The sequence below is a fragment of the Coturnix japonica genome, chromosome 2, assembly GCF_054131305.1.
Source record: "Coturnix japonica strain WE chromosome 2, WE-NBRP24, whole genome shotgun sequence".
Taxonomy (NCBI): Eukaryota; Metazoa; Chordata; class Aves; order Galliformes; family Phasianidae; genus Coturnix; species Coturnix japonica.
The window spans coordinates 121,422,993-121,435,253 of NC_140664.1; the positions used below are offsets into that span (position 1 = coordinate 121,422,993).

At 40.8% G+C, this 12,261-nt stretch overlaps 2 protein-coding genes across 23 annotated transcripts in view; both read right to left on the reverse strand.

The window, feature by feature from the left end:
* Positions 1 to 2,192, reverse strand: part of CUBN (cubilin) — a 126,434-nt gene extending 124,242 nt beyond the window's left edge. Inside the window, exons 1-3 of one of the 3 annotated variants that reach the window (XR_014943070.1) lie at positions 1,084 to 2,192; positions 789 to 918; positions 353 to 445 (exon numbers count right to left, since the gene is read on the reverse strand). Coding sequence is in view for 2 of the 3 variants with exons in the window: in XM_015853475.3 (XP_015708961.2) it covers positions 353 to 445; positions 789 to 918; positions 1,084 to 1,202 (342 nt within the window). In the remaining variant the exon portion in view is untranslated. The remainder of the gene's footprint in view (positions 1 to 352; positions 446 to 788; positions 919 to 1,083) is intronic. The other 2 variants (XM_015853475.3, XM_085538647.1) reach the window with 2 other exon arrangements.
* A 3,958-nt stretch (positions 2,193 to 6,150) lies between these two features.
* The window catches only part of TRDMT1 (tRNA aspartic acid methyltransferase 1), a 30,536-nt gene continuing 24,425 nt past the window's right edge, over positions 6,151 to 12,261 (reverse strand). For 8 of the 20 annotated variants that reach the window (XM_032443081.2, XM_015853430.3, XM_085538654.1 and 5 more), the window contains 3 exons: positions 11,821 to 11,878; positions 11,063 to 11,192; positions 6,151 to 6,889 (listed from right to left, as the gene is read on the reverse strand). In XM_032443081.2, the coding sequence (XP_032298972.2) occupies positions 6,789 to 6,889; positions 11,063 to 11,192; positions 11,821 to 11,878 (289 nt within the window). In that variant the 3' untranslated portion in view covers positions 6,151 to 6,788. Of the gene's footprint in view, positions 6,890 to 10,291; positions 10,619 to 11,062; positions 11,224 to 11,820; positions 11,879 to 12,261 lie in introns of those variants that run through there. The other 12 variants (XR_014943075.1, XR_014943076.1, XR_014943077.1 and 9 more) reach the window with 5 other exon arrangements.

Below are 12,261 nucleotides of genomic sequence, written 5' to 3' on the forward strand. Positions count from 1 at the left end.
TTGCATCCAAGCAATGGCATGTCTATGTAAGACATATAGGAATATATATAGTCTATAGGCTGGATTTAATAAGATTTGATTTCCATAAATGTCAGAGGACTATTCTACAGTGAATGAAAGAATAATCCTGGTAACTGAAAATTATGAGAATTATGGGGATGTTTCCAGTCTCCAGATGCTGAATCAGTACCTCCGATGTCAAACATAGACTCTAAGCTGATGTTAAATATGGACTCTGCCCCAGTTCCCTGAATCGAAGCCCAAAAATACTGAAATGAATCAGTAGTCACCTTATTCTGAAGAACAGAAAACCCAGATTGCTGCTGGGATACAACGCAGAGGCGCAGCTCACCTTGGAAGCCAGCAGAGAGACTTGGTGGGACACGTTCTGAGAGACTCCATTGGCTTTCTTAAGTTCTTGAATCTCTGCTTTATTTTCTCTCATCTAAATTGTTAAAAAGAGTTGTGATGTGAAGTGAGTTTTGACTCCTCAGAAGCTTGGAAACAAGCCTTGCTTCTCTACAAGCTTAGGAAAGTTGTGTACTTTCTTCACCTTACTCATAAAGTCCTCCTGAATACAGAGAGCTCTGCTCCATGCACAGTTTAATCTTTTAATTACTTTATGTAATGAATTTATTACCTTACAAGCCTGCAATAGCTCAAATATTGCAGTGCTAACAGAGATAATATTAAAAAAAAACAATCATACCAAACACATCAAATATTTGCTGAGAAAAATTCTGAAGAAAACTGAATGAAAACATCTCAGGGATAAGTAACTACATCACCTGACTAAACATTTCCGCAAGGTCTTCTTCATTAAGCTTTATTTTCCCCAGTGGTCCAGTTCTAAATTCAATATTTTTGCTGGAGCCGGCGTGGAACACCAGGTTGCCCTGCTCTGAGGACAGACGAGGCCTGTTGTATTACGGGAACAAATAAGAGTTGGTTGGTTGCACATATCTGCTGCCAAAGTGTAGGTTGAAAAGACGTGTGGTAAAGCCACTCAGTTCCCGTTAGTAGTACTTAAAGCCTATCTTATGAGCAAATCCATTTGCAATTGATAATAGCACTGGTACTTACTGTTCATCATAAACGTTTCTTTTCTTCCTCTTTTTTTCGTAGTGGTTTGATTCACAGCTCAATCCAGCAAGCAGGAGCAACACAACTAACAGCCCAGGAACAGGAGCAGCCCAAAGCATTGCTGTCCTCCAGCTGCGCTGAGTTTGAAGTGAAACGTCTTGTGCTGAATTGTACTTTTGAGAGCCGGGCTGCCCTTTGCTCTCACACAGCTCCTTATTCACAAGGTGCCCATGCTGCTGTTCTGTCCTATAAGGGTAATCTTTATCTCGGGTATCTTAAAGTTTGACAGTGTGCAAATAATCCAGACACCCAAGCACATTTTTTTCTCTTTTGACTGCAGGAGCTTTGAGAAGCAATTAATTGAGACCTGCGTGTGTCTGATCATTGTGCCTTTGACCTTTGAACAGCCAAGCACCCTGTGCTTCAGCACTACACAGCCCAACACTGGCTGCTGTGGGGACAGCTCACTGACCTGCACATTGAATAAGGAAAGATAATTTGGTAACATTGAAAAGCCCAGAGAATTACTCCTCCAAAAAATAACTTATTAAAACCACAGTGTCTGGCAAGGAATGTTTGAATTGAAGGAGCAGCTTCCAGCCAGTAACTCACTGAGCAGATGACACAAACAAGTTAGCAGTACCAAACAGCATCCCATGGATTGCAACAGCAAAATACAGTTTTAACCAAATATGGTTGCTCAGAATTGGAAATGGTTCAGTCCCCAGATACTGAGGAGATGATCAAACACAGGGACTGCTTTTTTAGTTGTTTTTTTTTTCTTTTTGGAACATGTAGACTGCATTCATGATACACACCAGGGCTCCCAAACTCAGGGCCAGCCACAGACAATGGAAAAGACCAAGGAAGGATTTGGGTAGGGCTCAAAAGTAATTGAACAATGCAAATTCATCTGTTCTGAGAGACAAAAATTGCGTATTGCCCATTTCCCTCTACCATTTCAGCAGCACCCATCTCAAAAGAAACATCGTGCCTAACCTCATACCATGGACACCCCTGCTCTTTAGGCCCCTGCAGTACCCAGCCTGGCAACACAGCTCCTCACGTAACCTCTGCTTATGACGAGGTGAGTGGGTCCAAGCTGTGACCCCAGCAGCAGCTCCCATCAGTGGATACTTGAAGAGGTGGGAGGCTGGGGGCAGCCCCTTGGCTACTTGGGCCTACAGCTCCACAAGCCATGATGGAGCTCACATCCCATCCTCCCTTGGCACTCCTGCACTCAGCTCGTGGCCTTTTGTTTCCTCCCATCCAGGTGGTGGTTCCCACTTTCCCTCTGTACCAGGGACTCCATCTAGTCAGTCCTTGTGCCTTCTACTACCTGTCAGGTTTCTGCTGTGTCTCCCTTTCCCCAGATGGTTCGCTTTCTCTGTGACAGCCCATTACTCCTTCCTTTGCTTTTGCCAGTCCCCCTCTTCCCCTCACACAAGATCTCACTGTATTTTCCTCTCCCTGCTTGGAGCAGCTTTGTGTATCTTTTCCTTCCCTACACTAGGAGCTACCCGTACCTCCGGTCCCACCACAATTCACGTGTTTTTCCCTTTTGCTTAATAGTTAACTCATTTAAGTTGCTCACATTTCAAATCTCTACTGAAGAGAGCAAAACAGCAACAGTTGTAGCTGCTATCTCCAGAGATAACAGCAGCTGCCATTCACTGGTCCTTTCCGTCTCAGACCTTCACAGAGGCCACCGAGCTCCTGCACCTCCTGACCCCACACAGCCTTCTTTTCTGCTCCAGTCTGCACTTTTCACCCAACAGGGAGGTTGTGCCCACAGATAAGCAGGACATGCCCTAAAGGTATGGGACTGAATGAGCTCCACTGCTTTCACAGACAGAAACAATGTGAGGTCAAAGCCTTCAAGCATCTCAGGATCAGATTGGATATGATAAGCATAAATATTAATGTCACCTATAAAATAGACAGAGTTTCCTGTATCACTCGTTTCCTGTGCTCACACAATACAGTGCAGGTAACAACTGCTGATTTTGCCTTGAGGTCTGGAAAAGCAGAGGTGGTGAAGCTTCCCTCCAAACACACAGGCATTCAGGATAGCCCATCATGTCAGCCTGTACTCACTGATGAAGCTCTGGGTACCCATCCCCCCCCAGTAGAATGTACTTATACAGCAAGAAGAAACTATAGGACAATTAAACCTTTCCTCCCATTCTGGTTGAATGTATGCATAGTCCAAGGACTTTGTCCTCCACAAAGTGAGTTATATGTTTGCAGCTTTTGGCCTAGACTTCAGCTGCTGCCCAACTAAACCTTTTCTCCATCGATTGCTTTTACATATTGAGTATGCATTGCTTCTCTCTGCTGCCTGTCAATCTTTGATTCAAGTTTTTCTTTCCAACTAATTAACATGACAAACAGCTACAAGCAATAAACTGCAGAGGATGTGGACAATGTTGCTAGTCCAAGGAGAAAGAAGATATAACATCTCTCTTTGCATGCTTTACAGCCTAGAAAATGGTAGATCTGAAGACCAGGTGACTTTCAATGTGCCCTGATTGTAGGATGGAAGCTCTGGACACCTATCTAGACCTTGGATGGAAAGAGCACTCTGGACATCTACCTAGACCTTGCACAACACACTACTTCCATTTTATTTTAACTTACGGCTCTATTCCCAGTGAATGCACCTTAGGCTGGCCAAGTTGAGAAATCTATAAATCATTTTAAGAAGAAAAATAGGTCCATCCTTTTAATTTTACCAAAATAGACTGGATTAAGGCAGCATTTTTGGAGGAACATAATGGAAACCCTGCAAGTATCTGGCATAAGTATAGGGGCTGCTCATTACAGCCAGGAGAGCTGGCATGAACACCCCCTTCTGGGACAGATCATTCCATTACCTCACTGACATTATAGCTGAGAAACATCCTTAGAGAGAATAGTTTGTGCACAGATTTGGCAGGGAGTAACAGAGCATTTGTTTCTACCTAATCCAGGTTGAAGTTCACCCTGCATTAGCAGCAACACTTTACCACCGTCTTGTGCATCAGTACATAGCTGTGTGAAATGAAATGGTTGTGTCCATCTACTTCTCCAGTAGCATGTGCTTGCAATGCAAAGGTTCTTCTGTAGAAGACAAGAGAGCACAACCAGATACGCTTTAATCGCGCCTAGGAGATCAGCTCAGATGCAGAGATACAACAGGAGCTTTGGCAACACTCCCTTCTTAAGGGGGGAAATGAAGCTATGGAGGAGGATCCCAGACCTGGCTAATTGTTAAAGAAAAATGAACAACTCACATGTTTTAAATAATTGCAGGCCTAGCCATGTTGCTGCCTTCAATGCAAGTAATGCACGTTCACCTGAGCTTCCCTTTAGCTGAGGGGATGCCTCCCACTACTTTTATCTACACATCCCTCAATGCTCTTTCCTTCTCTTTCTAGTAATAGTCCATGCTCAAAGTGACGGAATGTCTAAAGAACACCATTACAATGCACCAACCTAGTATATGAGGGATCAACAGCCACAGTACGGCATCTACTGAAACAGGGGCAACTGAAGAACAGCATCAGAAGGGTCAGTTCTCTGGTCAAGGGGTGGCTGCCCAAAGGTATCAAAACTCAGGAGTCCTTTCTCCTTCTCATCGCTCCCTTCCTCCGCCACCTCCTCTTCATACACATCTGTAAAGCTTTATGTAGCACCCTCCTCAGCAGCTTCCATACTCTTTCTCACGTCAATCCTTAAAGATTTCTTCTGCTTCTCAGCACGCTGCCCTCTGACACCTGCTTAAGATTTTGCTCCCTGCTCACAGCTGATGAAGTTAATCAGTTACCTGCTGATGAAGTTAAACTAGCAGGCTGGGGAATCCAGGTTTTTGGGTTTTAATAGTAAATAACAAAGAGTTTTGACTTCAGCTGTAATTTATTTACTTCCCCAGTTCACCCTTGGTTCCTTTATCACAATGAAAGCAGAGATAACATATACCTGTTTTTTCCTGTGTTACAAGAGTCATGCTGTGTCAAAGCATCATGTTGCTTTTGCAAACCACCATGTTGTTGCTTCCTATTTTCTGTTTCGTCCTCTTTTAAAATCAGATCAGTTCCATTGGTTTTATTCTTTTCTACTGATTATTCCAGTCCTATCAACACACTCAAATTGCTTTAACGTATGCTGCAGATATTTTTAGGGAGTGCTTGCTGGAATTCATTTTGGACTTTACGCTTAGTTTCTTACACTTTAGCATGCATTTTCCTTGACTGCTTCCACTTTATACACTATTTATGTCCTGAAATGTCAATAATCTTCAGGTTGTTACCCAAATCTTAGTTTGCCTCCTCCAAATTCTCACGTTATTTAAGTGCAATGAAGAAAATACATGTAGTTTTAAAACCCACATCTGATGTTGTGGGCCAGCATAATAAAATAAGAGGCATTACTTTTGGAGCAACCCTTGTAAAACTCATCACTTCGAACAGTAAGACCATTTAATGCTGAACTTCAGTATGATTAGCAAATAGAAGAATCAAAGGATTGGCTGATATGAAGAGTTAACCCAAGAGAGGTTGGGAATAGTTGCTAAATGTTCTATGTTTATTAGATATTTGCAAGAGCTACCACAAAATTTATAGAGCCACAAGCACAGGAAGATGCACCTTGTCTGGAAAATGCTGAGTTCATGAATAAAAAAACATTCAAAGCCCTGATTTAAAAGATTGGCATTTCACCATTACCGAGGTAATGAGAAAAGAAGCACTCGCTCAATTCAGCTTCACTTCTGTTACAGGTTTAGAAGATCTATTATTATATCTCTCAAGAGCCAGAATATGTAGTAACTAGTTACTGGTCTATTGGTTACATCTCCACAATTAGAACCACCTTAACAGACAGCTAACTATGGTTTGTAACATCATCAGCTTGCTTTCACATGGTTTAGCAGTAGGCATGGCCTCACATCAGCCCAGTAGTTTCTGCCACTCACATCCATGAAAACACAAAGTTTTAAGCTTTTACATGTAGGTCGTTGGCAAGGAGCAATGATCTCATCCTAAATAACGTGAGTGAGAACAGAAACGGCCACGTTGTTATCAGGGCTATGATAATCTTGAAGTATTTTTATTCGGCTGAAGAACTCATACAGAACAGACACAGTTGGGTTCCAGAAACCTGAAAGTATTCAGACATGATCAGACAAACCTAAACCACAGATGACAATGGGTCTTCTTAAAAAGCCCTCACAAAATACTGAGTTTAACACTTCTGCTAGACTTAAAAAAATAATTAGATCATATATACAATAAATCTGTTTAGAATGGATTGCTGATATTCACAGGTGGAAACATTTTACACGCAGAACCTTGTCTTTGTACTTAATGAAAGCAGCTTTGCCGTTTACAGCCTTTTCGTATTGCACGGAGAACAGCTTTCAGATGAAATTGTTTTCTCCACTTTTATTGAGACACACGTGATTATTTCTGCTATTTTTCAGTTGCAAAGTAAAACCAATATCTATAAGGAGCAATTAATTCCTGGAAACTTCCATTTCAATAAAGGACATCCGGGGTGCAAATCCACCACGAGTGAAAGGTATTTAAACACATCAGGACTATTTAGCTAAATATCTGGAGGTGTATTTGTTAGATCCGATGTTTGTTAGGCTGCCATCAGCTTTCTCATGAGAGACTGAAGTATTTTCTGCCAGCAGTCCACAGTCGTCCAATTCAGGTTCTAAATTACCCAAGTAGAATGGAGATCAGTTTTGCCACCACGCGTACGTTGAGGCTATTTCCCAGAAGCCGGTAGCATTGCTTTATTGATACTTTGTCAGGAAAGCCTAAAATAAAACAGCACAGAGTCATTAGTCCGGGTTTATCCCTGGCTTTAATATATCCCTTTTTTCAGTGCACAGTTCTTAATTCAGTTACCAGAAATATAGATTTCATGCATACAGAAACACACACCCCTCCAGTTCACAGATTTCTACGTACAACTGTGCACTGCACAACCGCTGCTCAGGAGAAAATGGAAAGAGCAATGTAGCCACAGGAGAAAGAAAATCAAATGACTCCACAGATACACTAAAATGCATTTCATTATAGGCTATACATTGTAACTCCAATCTGAGGCCCTCTAACCAGTTATGGAAAATTAAATTAGTCTCACATTGCAAGATACTACCAGTACAGATCAGGCTATAAGGAAGGTTTATTCAGGGAGAGATTAAGCAGCTGAACAATTTTCCATGTAATTCAATGCTGTCCTTGTGGAATGCACTAAGAAATACAGACACCATCAAATGTCCTTCACATTGTAAGTACATTGACTGGCAAGTAGAAAGGAGGACCAGAAAATGTTAAACTGTTCCGGGTATTGTGAAAGGGCTGTACTCTGTATTGAATGTGCAATCGAAGGTGACCAAGCTTCTGAAAGTTAAGAAGTTGCCAACTGGCTGCTCTGCTGTACCTGTCCTTGTTTGCACTCTCAGCTTACTCCAGCTACAAACTCAAGTGTGCCTGCTTCAAACTGACTGAAAGATGGAAGCCAGTGGTGATTCAACTGTTATGGTCATCTGCTGAGCTGATGAAACTTCATCACATTCAATTATTTGCTCATTCCCTAAGAAGAAACACCTAAATTTGACCCTCAGCTCATCACCACCCGGTTTAGCTTTGACGCACAAACAATCGGTGTGAGGAAGAAGTGATATCTATAATCTGAAGTTCCCAGAGCACCTCAGATAAAATCCTTGTCCAGACAGAGCTCAGGAGAGAACATGGCTGGGTAGCTGCTGAGCCAAGGGTGGGAAGCTGAGGAGGAGGTGTCTGGGAGGAATTGTTCCATCCTCCTTTGCCAGTTATTAATGCCTTGAATATGGGCTGCTTTGGTAAACATGTTTTCTGCCAACTCCAGCCATTCTACTCAGCTTCTCAGTGCTCAAATTTGGGCACCCATACTTCTCTCTTTGGAACAACCATTTCCATTTCCCCACACACTTACTTAAATAGTTTTCACGTTGTATCACTGAATAAGGTACAGAAACTACACATTTCAGAAGAGTATATTAAAATAAATGTGTATTTATGCACACACACACGTGCTCTTAAAGCTCAAGAAGCTTATCTGAACACTGATAATTTCAGTTTCTCCTTCTGCCTTTTGGCAACTGGAAGCCAGAATTCATTTTCAAGGCTGTTTTCTTTATCCCAAACCTCCTTCCATCTGCCTGTTTACATCATCTCACATCTTCTGTCTTGGAGGAATAGTAACCTTTATCAGGACAGATTTAACAACTCATACCAGAACGCTGGTACTTACTGCACAGATCTCACCATATCATTTAGGTCTCGCATGTTACTTGGCAATGGTGAAGCCTTGACAACATGCACTACCATGGAGTGCTGGCTTTCCACCAGCCTGCCATTTGTTTCTTAATAGCTTACACACATTGCTAAGAGGAAAAATGGAAAAGGCCTCCTGACATCACACTCATGAAAGCAGGTCACAGGTGCAAAAACGCTCTGATCCCTTTTAATGATATTGCTGTGGGACCCATGATTAAGACAAATGACTGCACATTTTTTCACTGACCTATAGCGCAATTACAATTTATACACTGAGATGTTAAAAGCACAAATAAATCTGTTAATGTTAAGACAAGACAATGATTTTAGCTCTACGTCTCGTCTACTTGAAAACACCATCCATCTGTTAAAATAGAGACACAATTATGCTGCATTTAGATGCAATAACGTTTGTTATAAAAACGCTGTGGCTGCAGGTAGCAACATGTTGGTGTTGTCACAAAGCTTCTTGACATTCTGCTCATTTGATTTTCGGCTCTTATAGTTTTCTCGTTTGTTCATTCATTCATTCCTTGAACAAACAGTTGCAGTGGGTACAACTCCAGGCTTCTTGGAACTCAAAATTTCAACCAAATTCTTGCTAAAGAACATAGATGCAGTGAAATTCAGTGTATTTTCCTCTGAAAATTCCACACTCACATCTGAAATTTAGTATGGAAGAAATGCAATCAGTGACACACCCCTTACAGTAGCCATAAATACAGCAACCTCAGGTCTTTTCAACAAAATGTAAATCCTGAAAAGAAACTCAGAGTAGCTCAGTTCACCAGATTCCCATCAGCATAGAGCTGAGTAACACTTTTATTTCCCCTCTACATGTACAAAGTGGCAAACATCTAGATTAAAGCAAAGGAGAGAAATGTCAGACTTAGTATAGAATTCTATGAATCTATGAAATGACAGACTTGTGACTCAGTGCACAGGGAAAACCTTACTGTGCATAATATGAATCAGGATTACATGTCACAGGAAGCCACTGGATACGAGCCTTGTCCCATGTGTTGTGAAAGCTGGAAAAGTAGTTCAGTGAAAAAGGGAACTGCAAGAGCTGTAAAGGAGGTTCCATCATTAAGGCAGAAGAGTCCAGCACTGTAAGAGCTGTGATCTGTCCCTGACTGCTGTGCATTTCTCTGGTGACAAGTTTGCCAAGTGATCACTTCATAGATAGTGACTATCTGGATGCTCCTCAAATTCAGAAACCTGACTTGTTCAATTGCAGTTTGCAGAAACATGGAAAGCAGCAGCTGCCCCTGAAGGAGAGCTCTGTACAGAGAAAGCTTCCCGAGTGCTTTCAAACAGTAAATCTCACTCAAACACATGGAGTCATCCAAACATAAATCTCTGTGCCTTGGTTCAGTCCCTATTAAATACAAGCAACATTAACTTTAGTACACCTCTTAGTGGTATTTCAAAGACTGATCCAACGTTTGGAAAACACAAGCTACTATAACAAGCATTTATTTAAAAAAAAAGAAAAGAGATGATTCTGTGTTCAAAACAGAACTTAAAACATTATTATAAGCCCATACATGACTAATCTAGGCATGTTTAGCTCAAGTTTCTTTACAACAACGAAAGTCAGTATGCAACTGAGAGATGGTAAGAGAAATGGCATCTTATAAAAGACAGATCTATTAAAGAAGGCAGGCTATGAAATACTCCTGCACACTGACATCTAACTCAACATGGCACTCATGAATAAAGCACTGATCAAGTAATCTTAGTGGTGTCAACTCTAATGGCTGTGCAACCTTGATGACATTGTTTTAATGTATTTTTTTAAAATGCAATTGCTAGGAATAAATAATAATAATAATAATAATAAAAATCCTAGAGATACAGAAGGAAAGAAATTATGCAAACTATCAGCACACCTCAGAACCAGAAGCCGCTCAGAAAGCTGGAATATATATATATATATTACTCAAGGTCACTGGTGTCCTGGAAGTTCGTATTGCTGAGATACAATAAACTGATCTGATGTGATGGCAGCAGACCAAGTTCCTCAGCAGACAGTAACAGCTCCATTTCCTTGTCTTTCCTTGCTGAAGAGCAAGGAAAACTCTGGTGCACTTATTGTTGGCTTAATTCCAGTTCACAGGTGTGTAATATACTGGTATTGCCCAGTCTTGCTCCTTGACTCCCTTGTCTCCACAAAAACAGAAGATGAAGTAGCTGACCAAGGGCTACGACTGCCTTGTCTAGAAATTAGAGAAGACTTAAAAAGTCGTTAATTGAAGAAATTCGTTACTCCTGAACAAAGAAGCATTTGTGTACTGTGAAGTTATTTCCTTTCTGTTACCAAATGCAAACATATGAAAGAGAGCAAGCAGCTCAAACAGTGAGAACTAAGACATGCCAAGCTGGAAGGATATGTTGACTTATTGCTTATGGGTAATGTTGGCTGCTGAGTAAATAGTTTCAACCGTAAAACAAAGATATTCCTTCACTGTCATTCAGCAATACAGCACTTCTCATGGTAAAAGGAAATTTTTAGAGAAAGTCAGACAATTAGTAAGAACAGATCAGAAAAGCCGAATGGCAGAAAAAACTTGCAAAATAAAACATACATATTACTCCCAACCAAAAACTACATTGGCATAACTGGAGAATGAAGTAGAAGTGCATACTATGCGAGCACATACCAAATTCTGGAGGGAATCCATGCAGATTTGCTATTTCTCTTGGAGTAAAATACCTCAGTTTTAGTGTTGACAGTTTCATAAGCTTCTCTTCTTCTGTTAAACTCTCAATGTGCTTAAACACTGATTCAAGCTACAGAGAATACCCAAAACAACAGGTATCACTGACACAGGCAGGAAGTGAAATTACGCTGTAATACTCACATCACAACAGAGCATTTCTTCGATTATCACAGTGCCAAAGTCAATTTGAAAGCGCGTTAACTGTTCTATTTTTGCAGCCAATATCTTAATATGAGCACCAACAAGAACAAAGTCAACACTGCCATAAAGGAACACATCACATCTTCCCCAAGTTTACAAGCTGTACCAATACTTAATGAGGCAATCAAAGGACTATAAACATTTGTTAATGACAAAATATTGACTTAGTATAGCTCAGAATGATCATACATATATGCAAGTTAAGTAGTACAGATGCAGCTTAACTGCTTTAATCCATTTACTTTGGGATTATTCAGAATTCCAAACTGAATTCCTCTTATGCTTAGAAATACCGTACAATATTAGTGAGTGGCACAAAAGTGCAGGAGGAAAAGTCTCATCTGAAAAACATAACGTGTGAATACTTTCTACATAAGCATACATATATACTTTCTATAAAGGCATTTTTGTTGTAATATTCAGAGAAACAAAGCAGAAGAAAGACAAAACAAGCATTAAGACAAGTATTTCTCATATGTTAGTCTAGTCATACTCACCTGCACATCTACTGCTGTCTGCAGAACTGAGCCAGTCCCTTCTACATAGTGCCCATACCTTAACAAAAACAATCTTAAATGAGTATTTTCATTGGACCTTGGCACTAACAACTGCAGAAATGCAGGATGAGCTTCATTTGCTGTAATTAACAAACAGCCTTCTGGATTGATGAAGGCCTTGTTATCAACAATGCTAATTCTTGAAATGCAGTAGCCTCTGAAGATAACCTCTGGGGATGAGTCTGCAATCAATGCACAAGGGTTTAACCACGCTAATGCCTTATATAAGGAAAGGAACTCAAGCACAGCATCATCAGAAAGGCCCATCCGCATTGCAAACATCGATTTTACACTAAGGCAAAATATGTCAAAGGCCAAATGGTCCTGGTTCTAATTGGCTGACCATATTAAAAGCAGGACCATTAAGCGTGATCCTGCAGC